This window comes from Pleurodeles waltl, chromosome 8, assembly GCF_031143425.1.
Source record: "Pleurodeles waltl isolate 20211129_DDA chromosome 8, aPleWal1.hap1.20221129, whole genome shotgun sequence".
Classification (NCBI taxonomy): domain Eukaryota; kingdom Metazoa; phylum Chordata; class Amphibia; order Caudata; family Salamandridae; genus Pleurodeles; species Pleurodeles waltl.
In genome coordinates, this window is record NC_090447.1 from 515,315,427 (window position 1) to 515,335,417 (window position 19,991).

A 19,991-nucleotide genomic window follows, 5' to 3' on the forward strand; every position below is an offset into this window, starting at 1 on the left:
GCACAGCCCTGGCACACAGATAAGTCCCTTGTAAATGGTACCCCTGGTACCAAGGGCCCTGTTGCCAGGGAAGGTCTCTAAGGGCTGCAGCATGTCTCATGCTACCCTGGGGAACCCTCACTCAGCACATGCACACTGCCTCACAGCTTGTGTGTGCTGGTGGTAAGAAAATGACTAAGTCGACATGGCACTCCCCTGAGTGCCATTCCCACCGCACACTGCCTGTGGCATAGGTAAGTCACCCCTCTAGCAGGCCTTCCAGCCCTAAGGCAGGGTGCACCATACCACAGGTGAGGGCATAAGTGCATGAGGACTATTCCCCTACAGTGTCTAAGCCAAACCTTAGAAATTGTAAGTGCAGGGTAGCCATAAAGAGTATATGGTCTGTGAGTTTGTCAAACACAAACTCCACAGTTCCATAATGACCACACTGAAATCTTGGTATCAAACTTCTCAGCACAATAAATGCACACTGATGCCACTGTGGGATGTATTGTAAAATACACCATCTTAGAGATGCCCCCTGAATATCAGTCTGACTCCTAGTGCTTGGCTGACCAGTTTCTGCCAGCCTGCCACAACCAGACGAGTATCTGTCCACGTGGGGTGAGTGCCTTTGCCACTCTGTGGCCAGGAACAAAGCCTGTACTGGATGGAGGTGCTTCTCACCTCCCCCTGCAGGAACTGTAACACCTGGTGGTAAGCCTCAAAGGCTCATGCCTTTTGTTACAGCACCCTAGGGCATCCCAGCTAGTGGTGATCCCCGCCCCTCCAGCCACTGCCCCCACTTTTGGCATCAAGGCAGGAGAGGATGATTAGAAAAACAAGGAGTCACCCACCAGTCAGGACAGCCCCTAAGGTGTCCTGAGCTGAGGTGACTCCTGCCTTTAGAAATCCTCCATCTTGAGTTTGGAGGATACCCCCAATAGGATTAGGGATGTGCACCCCTCCCCTCAGGGAGGAGGCACAAAGAGGGTGTAGCCACCCTCCAGGACAGTAGCTATTTGCTACTGCCCTCCTGACCTAAACACCCCCCTAAATTTAGTATTTAGGGGTGACCCAAAATCCAGGAAATCAGATTCCTGCAACCTACACAAAGAAGGAGGACTGCTGACCTGAAAGCCCTGCAGAGACGATGGAGACGACAACTGACTTGGCCCCAGCCCTACTGGCCTGTCTCCAGACTCAAAGAACCTGCACAGCGACGCATCCGACAGGGACCAGAGACCTCTGCCCTGAACCCAAAGGACCAAAAAACTCCTGAGAACAGCAGCACTGTTCACCAACAGCAACATACAGGGAGTGCAGAATTATTAGGCAAGTTGTATTTTTGAGGATTAATTTTATTATTGAACACAACCATGTTCTCAATGAACCCAAAAAACTCATTAATATCAAAGCTGAATATTTTTGGAAGTAGTTTTTAGTTTGTTTTTAGTTTTAGCTATGTTAGGGGGATATCTGTGTGTGCAGGTGACTATTACTGTGCATAATTATTAGGCAACTCAACAAAAAAAAATATATACCCATTTCAATTATTTATTATTACCAGTGAAACCAATATAACATCTCAACATTCACAAATATACATTTCTGACATTCAAAAACAAAACAAAAAAAAATCAGTGACCAATATAGCCACCTTTCTTTGCAAGGACACTCAAAAGCCTGCCATCCATGGATTCTGTCAGTGTTTTGATCTGTTCACCATCAACATTGCGTGCAGCAGCAACCACAGCCTCCCAGACACTGTTCAGAGAGGTGTACTGTTTTCCCTCCTTGTAAATCTCACATTTGATGATGGACCACAGGTTCTCAATGGGGTTCAGATCAGGTGAACAAGGCCATGTCATTAGATTTCCTTCTTTTATACCCTTTCTTGCCAGCCACGCTGTGGAGTACTTGGACGCGTGTGATGGAGCATTGTCCTGCATGAAAATCATGTTTTTCTTGAAGGATGCAGACTTCTTCCTGTACCACTGCTTGAAGAAGGTGTCTTCCAGGAACTGGCAGTAGGACTGGGAGTTGAGCTTGACTCCATCCTCAACCCGAAAAGGCCCCACAAGCTCATCTTTGATGATACCAGCCCAAACCAGTACTCCACCTCCACCTTGCTGGCGTCTGAGTCGGACTGGAGCTCTCTGCCCTTTACCAATCCAGCCACGGGCCCATCCATCTGGCCCATCAAGACTCACTCTCATTTCATCAGTCCATAAAACCTTAGAAAAATCAGTCTTGAGATATTTCTTGGCCCAGTCTTGACGTTTCAGCTTGTGTGTCTTGTTCAGTGGTGGTCGTCTTTCAGCCTTTCTTACCTTGGCCATGTCTCTGAGTATTGCACACCTTGTGCTTTTGGGCACTCCAGTGATGTTGCAGCTCTGAAATATGGCCAAACTGGTGGCAAGTGGCATCGTGGCAGCTGCACGCTTGACTTTTCTCAGTTCATGGGCAGTTATTTTGCGCCTTGGTTTTTCCACACGCTTCTTGCGACCCTGTTGACTATTTTGAATGAAACGCTTGATTGTTCGATGATCACGCTTCAGAAGCTTTGCAATTTTAAGAGTGCTGCATCCCTCTGCAAGATATCTCACTATTTTGGACTTTTCTGAGCCTGTCAAGTCCTTCTTTTGACCCATTTTGCCAAAGGAAAGGAAGTTGCCTAATAATTATGCACACCTGATATAGGGTGTTGATGTCATTAGACCACACCCCTTCTCATTACAGAGATGCACATCACCTAATATGCTTAATTGGTAGTAGGCTTTCGAGCCTATACAGCTTGGAGTAAGACAACATGCATAAAGAGGATGATGTGGTCAAAATACTCATTTGCCTAATAATTCTGCACTCCCTGTACTTGCAACAAAGAAGCAACTTTTAAAGAACTCACTCTTCTCTTCAAGCTTGATACTTCACTCTGCACCCGATGTCCCCGGCTTGAGCTCCAGAGAATTAACACCGCAGAGAGGACTCCCAGGCGACTGCGACTTCGTGAGTAACCTGAGACGACCCCCCTGCACCCCCACAGCTACACCTGCAGAGAGGATCCAGAGGCTCCCCCTGACTGCGACTGCCTGGTAACAAAGAACCCGATGCCTGCACCAAGCACTGCATCTGCAGCCCTCAGGATCAAAAGGAACCAACCTCCAGTGCAGGAGTGACCAGCAGGCGGCCCTCTTCCTAGCCCAGTTGGTGGCTGGTCCCTCCATTGCTTACTATAGCAAACCCGACATCAACTTTGCACACTGCACCCGGCCACTCCTGTGCCGCTGAGGGTGTGTTTTGTGTGCCTGTTTGTGTCTCCCCCAGTGCTCTACAAAACCCCACTGGTCTGCTCCCAGAGGACGCAGGTACTTACCTGGCAGCAGACTGGAACCGGAGCACCCCTGTTCTCCATAGGCGCCTATGTGTTTTGGGCCCTTCTTTGACCTCTGCACCTGACCTGGGTGCCTTGAACCCCTAACGGTGGGCTGCCTATGCCCATGAGACTGACTGTAAGTGCTTTACATACCTGCAAAAACTAACCAAACTTACGTCCCCCAGGAACTGTTGATTTTTCCAGTGTCCACTTTTAAAATAGCTTATTGACATTTTAACCTATACTGTATGGACTACTGCTTTAATTCAAAGTTCCTTACTTACCTGTGGGGAGTACCTTGCATTTTACATATTTACTTCAAATCTTGAATCTTGTGGTTCTAAAATAAATTAAGAAAATATATTTTTCTATATAAAACTATATTGGCCTTGAGTTAAGTCTTTTAGTGTGTGTTCCTCATTTATTGCCTGTGTGTGACAACAAATGCTTAACACTACCCTCTGATAAGCCTACTGCTCGACCACACTACCACAAAATAGAGCGTTAGTATTATCTAATGCTGCCACCATCAACCTCTAAGGAGAACCGTTGTACTCTGTGCATACTATCTCTCACTTTGAGATAGTATATACAGAGCCAACGTCCTACAATGCCTTTAAGAAGTTGTTCAGTTTTTAAGCTAATTTTCCTAAATATGAGCCTTTGGTGCCATTCTAAGTGTCTTTGGATGTGGAAGTTTTAATACATTTTTTCATAATGGATATGATGATTAATGCTAGGATATAATTTGTAATTATAACTTGAAAAGATGTATGACTAAGGAAACAAATACTTAAGTTAACTGTATGACTTTGAGCAGCACTGTGCAAATGATGGTGACATGAATTGTGCCTGATGTGTAAATGTATTGTTGGGTGATGTGTTAGTGTGGCTTGATATAGATGTACTACTGATCTAGCAAATAATGAACGATCTGGATGGCTTGGCTTTGGCTCATCTCAACGTCTTCTTGCACCCTCAAGTACAATATTAGCAGACGTTTCATGTGGCTACTGTCACCCTCCACATTCTAACCTCATGTGCCAAGAACTAATCGCAAAGGAATTATCATTGATGTTTAATGGGCAAGAGAAAGAAATACCTATCCGGTAGCTGAATTGCAAAATGTGAAACCATAAAGTCTGGGATCAGTCCAGGCTTCTCCGCTTGAACACACTGTGTGATCCTAGGCAATATTTTATTTTATGAGTCTCCTTTTTCTTCACTAACATATATATAGTAGTTCCTTGAACTGTGTGAGTTCAGGAACTGCGCTCTAAAAAATTCTCGTGCTTGATTTAAGAGACTATAATTTGCTACATCTATAATAAGAATCTAGGCCATATATAGAGTATAAATCACTGAAGTGCCTCTGATTTTGTTAGTGTCATTATCATCAGGACAGGGGAGGAATAAATATTTCTAAGTTGATGTTTTACAAATATCACTTTTAACTCAAAGCAGTAATTGGAAGTACAAGGTGAAACACTTCTGCATGTTAAAAAAATACACTTCTTTTCAAATTCTGAAGCAACTGTTTCATATTTTTACATGATGATTGTTGTTGCATGGAATACAAGCTGAATATTTTCATAGTTTGGCGTGTTCACAGGCTCGGTTCTCCTTGTTAATATGTTTGCTCGTTCATCCTACCTAGTCCACAGCAACTGTGACTTTATGTCACATTTGCTGCAGAGCGACTGTCACTGGCTGGCCAAGACCCTTCGGAGAAATTACTATGGAGCGTGCCACTCCATATAACCTGTAAGCTACGTCCCTGTAGGTGAGAATTCCAGATTCACCACGGGAAAGCCTCCTTTAGTGAACTATTACTTTTATCTCATCATCGATTTGGTGGTATCCCTTGCTCAACCTGCAATATGCTATTAAGAGTATGAAGGAAATAAGTCTATCGTTTAATCTCCTAATTGAACTTCGATGAGTGTCCAGCTAGACGTTACCTTTTTAATGAAATTAAAACTTTCACCGTCTACTAGGTGCAGTAAGCCAAGCCTTGGGCTGTGCCATATTAGAGTCCTCATGTAAAATAGCATTAGCACAGGGTGCACTCTGATTTGTTGGGATGACCAAACTGTCAGTTCTCCGACAAGTGTTTAGGATCCCAGGTAAGTGTACATTGTTACCCGTATTGAGGAAATTAGTTCCTACCAGAGCCAAGAAACTTGTAACAAGCATTGTCAAAGCAAATAGGTCTTGCCTTTGGGAGAGCTACAAGCTTTGCCAGTCGGGGTTCAAGGAGTGGAGAACTAGAAGGTAGCTGGTAGGAGGGAACGGGGTGATTAAAAAAAAGACGATATGAAGCAGCAATGATGGCCGCTTCATAGTGTTTTTTTCTTCTTCTTATGGCGGTTGGGGTTGGGGATGAGCAAGAGGGACAACGAGGGAGTGCAAGGGGAATAACCAACATAGATGGAGGTGTGTGACAGAATTAACATCACGGCTAATTAAGCAACATGGTCGGGGGAGGGGAAGGCGAAGGAGTAGGGGAGGAATGGATTAAGCAACACAGCTAGGCAGGAGTGGAAGCGTAATATGCAACATGGATGGGGGTAGGATGGGAATAAACAACATGCAGTAAGGGTCCTGACGGCCCGCTGCTCTAGTTCAAAACCAGGATTATCTACCTCAGACAGGACTGCTCCAATGTCCAAAACGGAAGTCCTCATCTTCGGCTCCACCCCCTCCGCATGGGATGAACCCTGGTGGCCTGCCACTCTCAGAGCCGCTCCATCTCCCACCGAACACGCATGCAACCTAGGTTTCATCTTGGACACCTCATTATCCATGACCCAGCACGTCAACACAATCTCCTCCTCCTGCTTCAACACCCTCCGTATGCTCCAAAAGATCTACAAATTTTTACCCACCGAAACCAGAAGAACAGTCACCCAAGCCCTCGTAAGCAGCAAACTGGACTACAGCTATGCCCTCTATGCCAGAACCATGGCCAAACTCCAGAAGAGGCTGCAACGCATCCAGAACGCCTCCGCATGCCTCATCCTGGACTTCAAACTCCTCAGCGATGCTCAAAAAGCACTGCACAATACCGGACCAGAATACCTCAACAGACGTCTCTCCTTCTACACCCCGACCAGACATCTCTGCTCCACCGACCTCGCCCTCGCAACCGTCCCATGCGTCCGCAGAACTACAATTTGCGGCAGATCATTATCGCACCTCGCCGTCAAAACGTGGAACACTCTTCCCACCCACGCTAGACCAAAGACCTCCTTACCTTCAGGAAACTTCTCAAGACCTGGCTATTCGAGCAGTAGCAGCATCTCCCCCTCCCTTCTCCCCACCTCCCCCCTCAGCGCCTTGAGACCTTCACAGGTGAGTAGTGAGCTTTACAACTTCCTGATTGATTGATTGATCTTGTGCACTACAGCCTTCTGTCTACTTTTCAATTTCAAATTCAGCTACACTTTTGTAACTGAGGATGTGTCCCTCTTGTCATCTGATTAAGCATCCACGTTGGAACTTGGTCTCTAAAATCAGCTCTCTTAGTGCTGTGATCATTAAAGATGTTAATTGTAACATGAATAACAAAGGTGCCTCAGGACACTACTGATTACAGCAAGTGCTTCCCATCACTTGCATCTGATACACTCTGAAGATGGGGACACTGCCCTGGTACACAGAAGTCTTCTGGAAGCTCATATTAAGTCCTCTGCTTAAAATAGGATGTTGCTGGAATCAGGATGTGCGCTGTTGGCGACTGTGTTCACACAGTCCCTTCTTCATTCCAACAAACTGTATGATTCCTCGTTCACAGGCGGAGTGTGTCTTACATTCGCTGACACCCAATATGTTCAAAGAAGTGCAGACACAGAGAAATTTACCACTCAACTCCAGATTTAAAATAAATATGTGCTAGTTGTGCTACGGATGATTTTAGCTTCCGTTGAGGAAAGGACTGGAGAGGGTGGGAGGGATGGAAAGAAGCAACACAGGTGAGGGTGGGGCGGGGAGAAGCAACATGGATGGGGTTGGTAGGGGAAGAACTAACACAGGTTGAGTAAAGGAATAAGAGACATGGACAGGAGTGTGGGAGGGGAAACAATAACACGGACAGGGGAAGAAGCAACAACGCAGCAGGAGAAGGAGAAAGAAAATAACAAAAAAATAGTACCTCAATCACAGTGCAGCAGCAGAAGGACCCTAATCCAGATGAAGCAATTAGTACTTGCTCTGTGCTTCCGTTGAAAGTAGAGGAAGTGAAGTTGACTCTTGCTTCCCAGTTAGAAGGCAGCAAATTAGAGCGACAATGAAGCCCATAAAATGGTGAACAATGGGCGGTCTCCAAGCCCCTTATTCAACACAGTATGTCTTGCAAGTGGGAGTACATGAATTAATGCACAGTCACGCAGGCAAGACCTAAAAAACTGAGGGCTGAACTCAATCTGAAAGGAAGGATCACACACTGCAGTTAGACATGGGGTCTCTAGTTGGAAATGGTTTGCACACTGTCCAGGTAGGAATTTTCACTCTAGTCAGGGTAAGGGAGTCACACAGCTAGTATCACCAATGCTCACCCCCTTGGTAGCGTGGCACGAGCAGTCAGGCTTATCTCAGAGGCAGCATGTAAAGTATCTGCACACACACACACACACACACACACACAGTGAAAACACCACAAAAAGTACTCTACACCAGTTTAGAAAAATGAACAATATTACTCTGCGTAAAACAAGACCAAAATGACAAACATCCAACATGCACAAGCAAAGATACAAATTTTCAAAGAGTAAATCCTAGTGTAGCGCTTAGAAACACAATAGCTCCAACTGGGGCTATCATGGCGTCTTCATGCAGTCATTCCAACACCAACGGATCCGACTCGCCAATCGCGCCCACTTCACAGAACGCCTCAACAACAACGCCCACGACTGCAAAGAACTCTTCTGCATCGTGAAGGAACTCTCCAACCCTAATGCCAACGTCAACGACGTCCCTCCCTCCCAGAAACTCTGCGATGATCTCTCCACCTTCTTCCACCAGAAAATCGCAGCCATCCACGACAGCTTCAACACCGCACCTCCGCCAGACCCCACCCCCGACGACTCCTCCCACGCCTGCCGCCTCACCACCTGGACCCAAGTAGACGACGCCGAAACCCTAACAACCATGAATTCCATCCCCTCAGGATCTCCCACGGACCCATGCCCACATCACATCTTCAACAAAGCCGACGCCACCATCGCCCCCAAACTCCGCAAGATCATCAACCTCTCCTTCAACACTGCCACCTTCCCGGACAGCTGGAAGCACGCAGAAATCTAACCCCTCCTCAAGAAACCCAAGGCTGACCCCAACGATCTCAAAAACTTCCGACCAATCTCTCTCCTCCCTTTTCCAGCGAAGGTCATCGAGAAGATCGTCAAAGCGCAGCTCGCCCACTTCCTAGAAGACAACTCCATCCTAGACCCCTCACAATCTGGATTCAGACGAAACCACAGCACTGAGACCGCACTCCTCGCCGCCACAGATGACATCAGACAACAAATGGACAACGGCGAAACCTCAGCCCTCATCCTCCTCGACCTATTAGCCGCTTTCGACACAGTCTGCCACCGCACCCTGCTAACCCGTCTCCACGAAGCCGGCATCCAAGACAAAGCCCTCAACTGGATCTCATCCTTCCTCTCCGACAGAACCCAGAGAGTCCGACTCTCACCCTTCCGCTCCAAAGCCACCAACCTCATCTGCGGCTTCCCCCAAGGCTCCTCTCTTAGCCCAACGTTGTTCAACGTCTACATGGCCCCCCTCGCACAACTGGCCCGTCATCACAACCTCAGCATCATCTCCTACGCCGACGACACCCAGCTCGTCCTCTCCCTGACCAAAGATCCGCTCACCGCCAAAACCAACCTCCACGAGGGACTAAAATCCATCGCCGAGTGGATGAACAACAGCCGCCTGAAGCTCAACTCCGACAAAACGGAAGTCCTCATCCTCGGACGCACCCCCTCGGCCTGGAATGACTCCTGGTGGCCCACCGCCCTCGGACCCCCACCCACCCCAGCCAGCCACGCACGAAACGTCGGCTTCGTCCTCGACTCTGCCCTCACCATGTCCAAACAGATCAACGCCATCTCCTCTTCTTGTTTCAACACCCTCCGCATGCTCCGCAGGATCTTCAAGTGGATTCCAACAGGAACCAGGAAGACGGTAACTCAAGCCCTCGTCAGTAGCAGACTTGACTACGGCAACGCACTCTACACAGGCATCCCAACAAAAGACATCAAACGACTCCAACGCATACAGAACGCATCCGCCCGCCTGATCCTCGACATACCCCGCCGATGTCACATCTCCCCCCACCTGAAGGACCTCCACTGGCTCCCTGTGGATAAAAGGATCACCTTCAAACTACTTACCTACGCACACAAGGCACTACACAACACCGGACCCACCTACCTAAACACCAGACTCAACTTCTACGTCCCCACACGTCAACTCCGCTCCGCCTACCTCGCCCTCGCCATCGTCCCCCGAATCCAGCGCAAGACCTCTGGCGGCAGATCCTTCTCCTTCCTCGCCGCCAAGTCCTGGAACTCTCTCCCCACCTCACTACGCCAGACCCAGGACCTCCTCACCTTCAGGAGACTCCTCAAGACATGGCTCTTCGAACGCTAGCAGCACCCCCCCCCCAGCACCTCGAAACCCTGTCGGGTACATAGCGCGCTTTATAAATTCACTGATTGATTGATTGATTGATTGATTCCCAACAGTCAGACACCACTGGCAAAGGAAGTGTGGGCCAATCACTGAGTCGCACGGCCCTAGGTACTGTACCTTGGAAAACGAGGAAACAAAGATGTTGCATGGAGTCAGGGAGGTGAGGCGTCGCAGGTGCGTCACCCGTTCCTTACTGCTACCAGGGAGGTGAGGCGTCTGTTCCTTACTGCTAGGCAGGAGAGGTGAGGAGTCGGTTCCTTACTGTTGTAGTGGCGGTGATGCAACATCAGTGGCAAGGCATCAGTTCCTTATGACAATGCGGGGTTGATGAATCCAGCAGGTCATGACACAAAGCACCGACATTGCAGTGTTGCGATCACACCACAGGGCCACAGGTGCTGTGGTGGAGTCTGTTGTCATGTACGTCAGTGGCATGGCACCCAGGACTCACGTTGTGGCGGGACTTCAGAGGTGCTGCAGCGGCATTGGGCCTGCGGCATCAGGTGCGGTCGTTGAAGTCAGTAGGGGCCACATCTCCTGTGCAGGCAGCGGTGCTGAGTCGGGCTGTGGCACTGGTTCTAAAGTCGCTCTGGAGTTGATGTACTTGGCCTCTTCTTGGTTGCACAAGAACTTACTCCCAAGGGCCCAGGACCTGGATTTGGCACCACTTGGCAAGTCAAGACTCTCAGCAAGAGAGCCCAGGTGCTGGCAGATGAAGTCTTTGGTGTCACTGAGACTTCTTAACAGGAGTCAAGCTCAGTCCAAGCCCTTGGAGAACCTTTGGAAGCATGATGTAGAAAGCAAAGCCCAGGCCTTTCATTCCCACGACAGACACAGCAAGCAGCAGGCCAGCACAACAATGCAACAGATAGAGTGGCAGTCCCTCCTAGAGCATCCAGCTACTCTTTCTGGCAGATGTCCTCAGTCGAGAAGGATTGTAACTTTGCGGCATCAGAGGTCCAGTACATATACCCATTTCGGTCTTTGAAGTAGGCAAACTTCAAAGAAAAGTCTTTGTAGTGCACAAGACCCTTCCTTTCTTGCCCTGGCCCCAGACACACTCCAGGGGATTGGAGACTGCTTTGTGTAAGGAAAGGCACAGCCCTATTCAGATGCAAGAGTCAGCTCCTCCCACCACTCTAGCTCAGGAAGACCCATCAAGATATGCTGGGCACACCTCAGCTCCCTTTGTGTAATTGTCTAGAGTGAATTCACAAACAGCCCAACTGTCTCACTGACCCAGACGTGTATTCCACAAACGGCACAGACATAGAATATAAATGCCCACTTTCTAAAAGTGGCATTTTCAAAAACTTACAATTGAAAAAATAACCTGGTTTAGAGACCCCAAACTCCATATCTCTAAAATTTAGCAGTATTTCACTGGACACAGGACAAGTAAAACACACCAGTTTATGTCCTACCTTTTGAATACACTGCACCCTGCCAATGTGGGCTGCCCTGGGCCTACCTTAGGGGTGACGTACGTGTAAAAGGGAAGGTTTGGGCCTGGGAAGTGTGTGCACTTCCCAGGTCGAAATGGCAGTTTACAACTGCACACACAGGGACTTCAGTGGCGGGTCTCAGACATGTTTACAGGGCTACCCATGTGGGTGGCACAACCAGTGCTGCATGCCCACTAGTAGCAATTGATTTATAGGCCCTGGGCACACATGGTGCACTATACTAGGGACTCAAATATGCCAATCATGGAAAAACGAATGACCAATACCATTTAGACTGAGAGTACTTGTACTTTAGCCGTGGTAAGCAGTGGTAAAGTGCCCAGAGCCCTAAACCCAGCAAAAACAAAATCCTGCACAGGATAAAAAAACAGAATGTCAGAAGCAAAATGTATGGGGAAAACCATGCAAAAGGGCCCCGTCCAATAACTGCTAACTCTTGTTGTCTTCTGCAACTCTGAGCAACCAATGATGTGACTGTATAGAGACTTGGAAATGGGAAGGCCTCATGTCTAAAGTGCACAGATTATCCCCTTTCTGAAATGCTATAAGCACTATAGGAAACCTAGCCTTCTTCATCAAATGATTCCTTATGTATTTCTTAAGTGTATGAGCACGTGTGTTTCCTGTGCAGTATAAATTATCTCTGATTGACACCTAGACCTCCCTTTTCTCACATGCTACCTCATTTTTTGCACTTCTCTTCAGCTTTTGTGTTATATGTTACCATTTGGACCTTCATAGTTTTGAATTACCTTTATTTGGCTTTTTTTTTTATTTTGAATTACCTGATAAGTCCCAATACATGTATTTCTCTTACGTTTTTCTCAACCTTTTACATTATTGTATTTATATAGTGTTATTTAAGTGTTAACCTTACACTTGTTTATATTTTCTATCCTTTCATTTAAATTAAATATCTTACAATGACACCTTCACCTCCAATTCACCAAAATGATGCCTTCGTTATCATTCTTATTTTTTCAAATCTTTTGGCTCAATGCTTTGTTTTATTGCTTGTGAGATGAATGAATCGGGAGGTGTTTCATTATAACTTATACAGTGTGAGCTGAGTTCACCAGCCAAAATATCAATTTGTCAGATGTCATCACTATTAAGGTATTTTTGTTGGCTGAGCCTGCCCCTTTCCTCACCCCATCGAAAGGACGTTAACAATTTGAAGTGGCTCTAAGAAGACTTGCTTATTTTGCTTGGCTCATGAGGGAACTCCTCTACTGGTTACTTTTATAGCTACAATGGGAGTATTGGTATTAGAAGCCTAAATACATGTTATTTCGTTATCTTGCTCTATCCTCAAAAGGATAAACCCTTACCTGTGATAGAAGCCATATCAACCTTGATGTATCAGCACAAGGTTTTTTTGTTTTTTCTTTTTAAATATCTACACTGAGACACTCCTATCTTGTTAATTTTCCCTGCCTCTGCGTGTATTCTCTCTAAATGTCTTGAGCGAGTAGTCCACAATCAACTCTCATGTTGTCCTGAAACTCTATACTCTCTCCACTGTAGTGTAGCATTCATTCTGTCTACCATTGTGTAGCGCCTCCCCATCACATCTCTTAATCTCCTGTAATTTTATGCAAATCTCCCTTTCATATTTCAGCCCACAGCTTCATAAATCTACTTCCTCTTGTCTTTCTGCCGATTATTCTTGAATGACCTCACACTGTAGCATGCCTCTCTCTGTCTCCAGAACTTAAAATACTAATGCAGGCGACTTAAGAATAACTTACTTGTAATTTGGATTCTATATCATGCATATCTCAATACAGTTAATGAGTGTTAAATATCTGCTTTGAGGAGGATGCAAGAAGTATTTAACACAATAGAACAAAGTATACAGCCGGTCTGTCTTTGTTAAAAAACTAACCAATCATTCCCAATAACTGCATTACCTTACTTAACCACAACCACTGAAACGAGAAACAAATTCCCAGCACCTTCTCCTAAGACTCTGCAAGAGGAACAATAAGAGTTCTCGTAGCGATCAGCTGGCAAACTCAAACCAATTTACACTGGTCATCACCTACATCTCATTGTTGCTTGTCTACTACAATTGTGTATGTATGGTTTCAGTGTCTGAGGTTAGAATTCCGGATTCACCACCAGAAAAAAAGCCCCTTCTATGTGAAATGTTATTTTTATCTCACCTTTCCTTTGGTGGTATCTACTGCTCAACCTGCAATATGATATCAGGAAAATGAAGTAAGAGGAGTCTTCATGGTATCTTGTACTCTCTTCAATGAACTCTGATGTGTAACCAGATGAGCATTGGCTATATAATTAAATTAAAATGTTCATTCTCTGGTTGGTACAGCCGTAAGGTAAGGCTTGTGCTGCACTAAATCAGCTTCTTTGTGTAAAAAAGATTTAGCCCAAAGTGCAATTTGTTGACAGGACCGAAGCTGTCAGTTCACTGACAGGGGTTTGGGCGCTCAGGTAAAGGGTTCACTTGTTATCCGAAATGAGGTCAAGTCCCCAACCTCCTGAACGGCTACTCTACAACCAGACAATCTAGTTCATTATGCACTAGAAACTTCTGCATCTACGGATATCATTCCTCCTAAAGATGTCATCCTAGTAATTTCTATAGTTTCAGATTAAGAAGATGCCAAAGAAAATAACATACTTCGAGTAGGAGGACATTTGCATGGTCACCTTCTTCTATTCCTTATTTTGGTAAAACAGCAGAAATCATCAGACAGCTGTTACTAGAAATGATGAAGGAAGAAAACATTGTGGTGCAGTTGATGAAGAATAGTGGCCCTTACTTGTTTTGCAGGGACCTCAGGAAAGCAGCCATGTAAGCATCTACGGCCCTACCATATTACCTGTACTCTTAATGCACTGCGCACACTGCAGGAGGAAAACAGATTCGAATTCACAGTGAGATTGGTAGCACATACATGAAAAGTGCCTGATTGATTCAGAATTGATTCCTGTGTTATTTGCTACTTTCAGAAAGTGTTTAGTAAGAAAAGCTGCAGTTTGGAACATATATGGTGTTAAGGAAAACTTAATTGGGATCAGCGCTTGTCCTGAATAGCATATAGATAACTATTTCCAGTCTGACTCAACTTTCATGTAAATTCTAAGTAGAAAGGGAGATCTAAAAAGAGTCATTACAGTACTTGTTACATACAGTGAAACAACAAGAAAAAGTGTTACCACAGAGAAAGGAAACTTCAGGTGTTTACCTCTCGCTCAGCTTCTTTCATTACTGCTTCTTTCTCTCTGACTCTCTGCACAAACATCTGCCTCATTTCTCCCTCTTTCCTTTGAAGATCACTGAAAAACTCGTTTCTCTTTGCTTCATAGGTCTCCTGTAAACTAAAGTCCAAGAAATCAATGTCCATTGCTTGAAATGTTTCATGTGCCCTCTCTGCATGTAGAGCATTTCAGAAGAGGCTTACGGTATAAATATTAGATACACAGCACCAAAAAGAAGACAATTGCTTTGACAACTATGTTTCGTCTCCTAAGAGCATCCAGAAGCAAATACATTAGGCAACAAATGCCCGTGCAAACGAAATAAATATAGACAAATACACATTTGAGTCAATGACGATTTTGTCTTAATTATATACATTTTCCATGCTCCAAACACAGCTAATCTTCCAACATAAATTCCTCCTACATAGAACCCACACATTTCTGCATCGTGCACATGGTGACAAAAAGTCCTATTATGCAACACTGAAGGGAAGCCCATGGTAAATGCAGCAATTGAGTTTCAGCTTTGGGGAACGAATGCTGATGGAGACACCATGCAAATGGTGACTGTGTAAACTTTGTTATATACAAAACTAACATATGCAGAAATATCACTGTGATCGGATATAGAATACTCAAAATAAATCTCAAATTTGACATAGGATTTCCAATGAAGGCAGAGACAAACTCATTTATATGGGACCCAATTAACAAAGTGTAGTATTGTAGCTCGCCCGAACTTGAGCAGTAAGCCATGACGACTCGTGGCTTACTCCTGTAATTCAGGAGTACTACAAGAGCAAGTCACTGCAAAATCTTTTAGCTGCCTTAGATGAACAAATGCAAAGATCAGTCAAAATTGACACAGACAGTACATCAAAAGAAATATCACAAACTATTTCTATTGAGCTAATTGTTATCCCAAAAGTAATGTACCCAGTCATCAAGGAAGAGACAGTAAAATTGTACACAGAAATAATGCTCTGAATTACCTTACATAATTTTTTGACAAGGTAATTTTCTATGAATTCATCAACATGAGGGCGTTGATAACCTACCCAACCTTACTTTTATGTGTAGATTTATACATTCAATGCCAGGTAAATGCACTAAACAAGTTTGCCTTCCCGCATTGGTATCAATTCTTAAGTAGTGCTTTATAGATTTTAAGCCATTGAGGTATGACACGTTGTTCCTAGCATAATCCTTCAGGGCAGCAGCAAAAATGACTTGCTGTATAAACACCATTAGGTATATCTTAAACTATATACTAGCTCATAATAAACTCGCTTTACTCTCTCTTTGTGTTGTTCCACAAGAACAGACCCTGTCAGAATCAACAGCCCTTTCCCTGTAGTGTGATATGCCAAACAAAACAATGCTCTTAACAGCAGAGACGGAAAAGGAAAGAAGTTTAACTCCCTCTTCATAACTTTTATTGGGTCCTTGACGGGAAGGAAAGCGTTCCACGTTGGAATAGTTGCTTCACAACTATAGAGCATTTATGGTCAAAATAACTGCTTATGACAGCGTTAAAACGATTCACATAGCTGTCAGATTCACACAGATGATGTATCAAATGGTTACAAGTCTGCCAAGAGCCATTCTTTAATCAAGCCCTACCACCTACCTAATTTCTAGCAATACTAAGACTGAAGACTGAGCATCAGATTCTGCAGACCTTTGGGGGGTTGTCGTATCGATCAAGGCTGTGTTGTCTGTGTATATTACTCTAGCTAAAGAATAGAGAATAACTGAAAGTGTTACCCTTGATATCGGAGGGAGACATGATACTTACCGTAGATGTGAGACTTTTGTCAAGTACATAGGGTATCATTCTTTGAATCAGTCACCAGCAATGTGGGATTCCTTAAAGAAAATAACCTATTTTATTGTTTCCCTCATCATAACCAGTATGGTGCCAAGTAAGTATCGCATTGCCTTGTTCGTATTAAACCCCACTGTGACCTGCCTGAAAGTATTGTTCCAATGGATTGTACCTAAATCACATTACAATAGCCACGAGCAACCAACCCAGTACTTTATCACAATTGACTGCAACGGTAAGGAAGGTAGACCTGAAATCTACAAACAGAGAGCTTCACAGCTAGTTTAGCAGAATGTAGAATAAGTACTGATTCACTTTTGGGACAAAGATCAAACAATAGCTCTTCTACAATTGATATCCACTTCACAGGGGGATTTCTGTCACCTGTCAAACAGAAAACAGTTTATCACATTTCTAGGTGCCTCCATTCTCAGTAAATAGAACTGTACCGCTCTTCTGACATCCAGTTTGTAAATCATCTACTCGCCTTGAACCTGGAGAGATTAAACTGGAAACCTGACTCAGTCACTCAGAAGAAAAATGCTATAACCGTAATGGAATGCAAGGATTGCTTATGAATCTCATCATTCTGGAAGTGGTAATCAGCACCAACGACATCTACTGACTACTTCTACTTTGAGATGTGTATGGGGCATCAATCATTTACCTCCAGGCACAAACTTCAAATTTCGAGAGAGATGGTGGTCACTATAGGAAGAAAGTGCTTTTAGACGATTAATAACTAACCTGTGACCCCAGTTCTCGATCAAAGGTATGTTGATTAAATTCTTGAACAATAAATATTTCCTCGGACTCGCACGATTTTGGAACATCTTTAAAACGGTGAGAAACAACTCCTTAAATAAAGCAAAGAATCTACCATGCCTTCACAAAAGGTATATTTTGCGTTTCATTTTTTTTCTTTTTAAAAACGAAAAACAAAGATAAACTAGAACATTAAATTAGAAATGGTCCTACAAACGACAGTTATGCTGCTCAAAAATCTGTTTTATCTTCCCCCTAATAAAGGAAACATAGTAAAATAAATGTTTCCATATGCATGCACACACTCCAAGACAAACAGAATGCAGCCAGGTCAAATTCAGGCTACCAAAATCCTAGTAGGTCCGACACTGACAGTTAGACCCACGACCGATTAGCCTTTAGGATCTTTATTACAGATTAATAAATGATGCAGAAATAGGTCTCCTACTTTTTATATTTCCATTAAGGTAGTAGTGCGTAAAAATAATCTTAATAAACATTTTTAACGTACTCCTCATCGCCAAATGTCTTCGAGTTTACACTACAAAGTACTCCAGCTTCAAAGGAATGTTGTATGTGTGTATGTATGTGGTATTTTTATAACAGGAATCCAGTAAAAGGCCAGAGCACCGTCTGCCCCGTGGGGAATGAAATGTGTGATGAACAGAACTGATCCATGACTAAAGTCTGGGACTCTCTTATGAAGGGTCACATACTGGAACTACCGATACAGGCATAAATGCATACATGGGTAGTTTTCTTTTCTTCTTATCAATTATCTTCTTTTCTTGATCTCTCACAAGGAAAGTTATAGGCAGGTCCGTGTTTTTTTAATTAAGAAAATTCAATAGGGAACTCCTCTAATTCGAGTGCGCCCTTATGCTACTACCTTAGCAATTGTGAAGCCTAATTATTTCGGTGGAGCAATGCCACCAGCTGAGAACTAAGGTAAGTGTGTGCCCCGGTAAGCAGCATATGCCATTTCCCTGCTACAGCACTTATGAGCCTGTGTGCAGGTTTAGAATGAATAGGACTGTCAGAGGACTAAAACATTAGTAGGAGAGTCTGCAGAGAAGATTATGTTGTTCTTAAGGTGGGCATCACCCATGGTACAAAGTTGTTTTGTCTCTCTTTGTGAGTAGGTGATAGTATTGTGTCTGGAACAGTTAAAAGTCAATTGCCTCCTCAACTCCTTCCTGTCTGATTGGTTACGATACTGCCGTTTATCCTCATTCCCTTTAACTCATCACCACTCCCCCAAGCTGTTTTCACTTACTATGATACACAACAGTCATGTTTCGTAGTTGATGGCGCACCGGTGATCTCTAAAAGCTATCAATGAACTGCATGGACACTCAGTAACATACAGAGTAGTGGTGCACGTACTGATAGATGAATTGTGTGGTATTGGGAATATCCTCCTTGGTTTTTATTTTTCATGTTTGATGTATTTATGCTTACCAAAATATGTATTTTTGTTTTTAAATTATGTAATAGGATTAAATCCATATATATTGTTTGAACTTTTTGGGGGTATTCGGCTTGTTAAATGTGTGTGTGTGTGTACACACACACATCATGCTGAACATAGATAGGTAGATAGATAGATAGATCGATAGATTAATTACCTAGATCTACTTTCTATTGAATAAGCATTTTTTGACTTACTTATGTCTTTGGCCCCGATTGACAAACATGGAAAGTTTCGGGGTGATCAGTCAAGCGGGGACAGAGAAAAAGGAGGGGGTAAAAAAAAAGAGTGTGTTTTCCATGTTAATTACCTTATACTCTTTACACACGCCTGCAGCCCGAACCGCTAGATGGAATTACAGCAAATTTTGCAGAAAGGTAGCTCTTGGTCTGCAGATGATACTTTTTCTTATGTGGGGTAAATCCGTTCAGCAGTTTAGGAGAAATGAAAGGAAATTCAAAATTGGATATCTAGGGACGCCACAAATTTGCAAATACTGATGATCTTGTGCAGAGGTCTGATTGGCTGCCAACACTTCAAACAGTAAGTGCTGGCAGCCATTTTGAGACACTGCTTCAGCCGAGTCCCAAAAATAAACATAAAAAAAGAAAAGGGGACAGGGTACCTTTACCCTACCCCACTCACCTTGGTGCAGGGGTCCTGCAGGAAACACTCTGTGCTAAAAAGCATTTTTTTTTTTAAACGCAGCGAAAATCACAACTCATCACAAATTGTGCCACCATTTAAAAAAAAAGAAAAAAAGCAATCGCTGTCCCCGCGCTTGCTTTTTATTTTGCTCCCGATGGCCAGCAGCCAAGGCTGCCGCAGATATCAAGGGGAGTGGACGACAGGGACAGGGGGAGAATAAATGATATAATAACATTTAAACAAAACAAATTCGCTGGGACACCAGAAGAGGCTCCTCAACAATCCTGGCTCTGCTTGAATGCTAAACATAGCATGTAAGCAGCATCAGGATTGACCTGACAACCATGGGGGCAGTGCAGTTTCTCCAGTCCTGGCTGTGTACACAGCTGGGTTGGAGAAACCTATGTGTGTTTATACGGCCATATTAGGCCGTTCAAACACACATGCGCACTTAGTGTACACAATTTCTCATCCCCCCCTCCCACCTCCCGTGGCCCAGCACCACCTCTGCCTGCACCTGCT

At 44.4% G+C, this 19,991-nt stretch overlaps 1 protein-coding gene across 1 annotated transcript in view; it reads right to left on the minus strand.

Moving 5' to 3' along the window:
- The window catches only part of SEPTIN10 (septin 10), a 437,643-nt gene that overhangs the window by 114,089 nt on the left and 303,563 nt on the right, over nt 1-19,991 (minus strand). Inside the window, exon 9 of the mRNA XM_069204503.1 lies at nt 14,742-14,874. Within this exon, the coding sequence (XP_069060604.1) occupies nt 14,742-14,874 (133 nt within the window). The remainder of the gene's footprint in view (nt 1-14,741; nt 14,875-19,991) is intronic.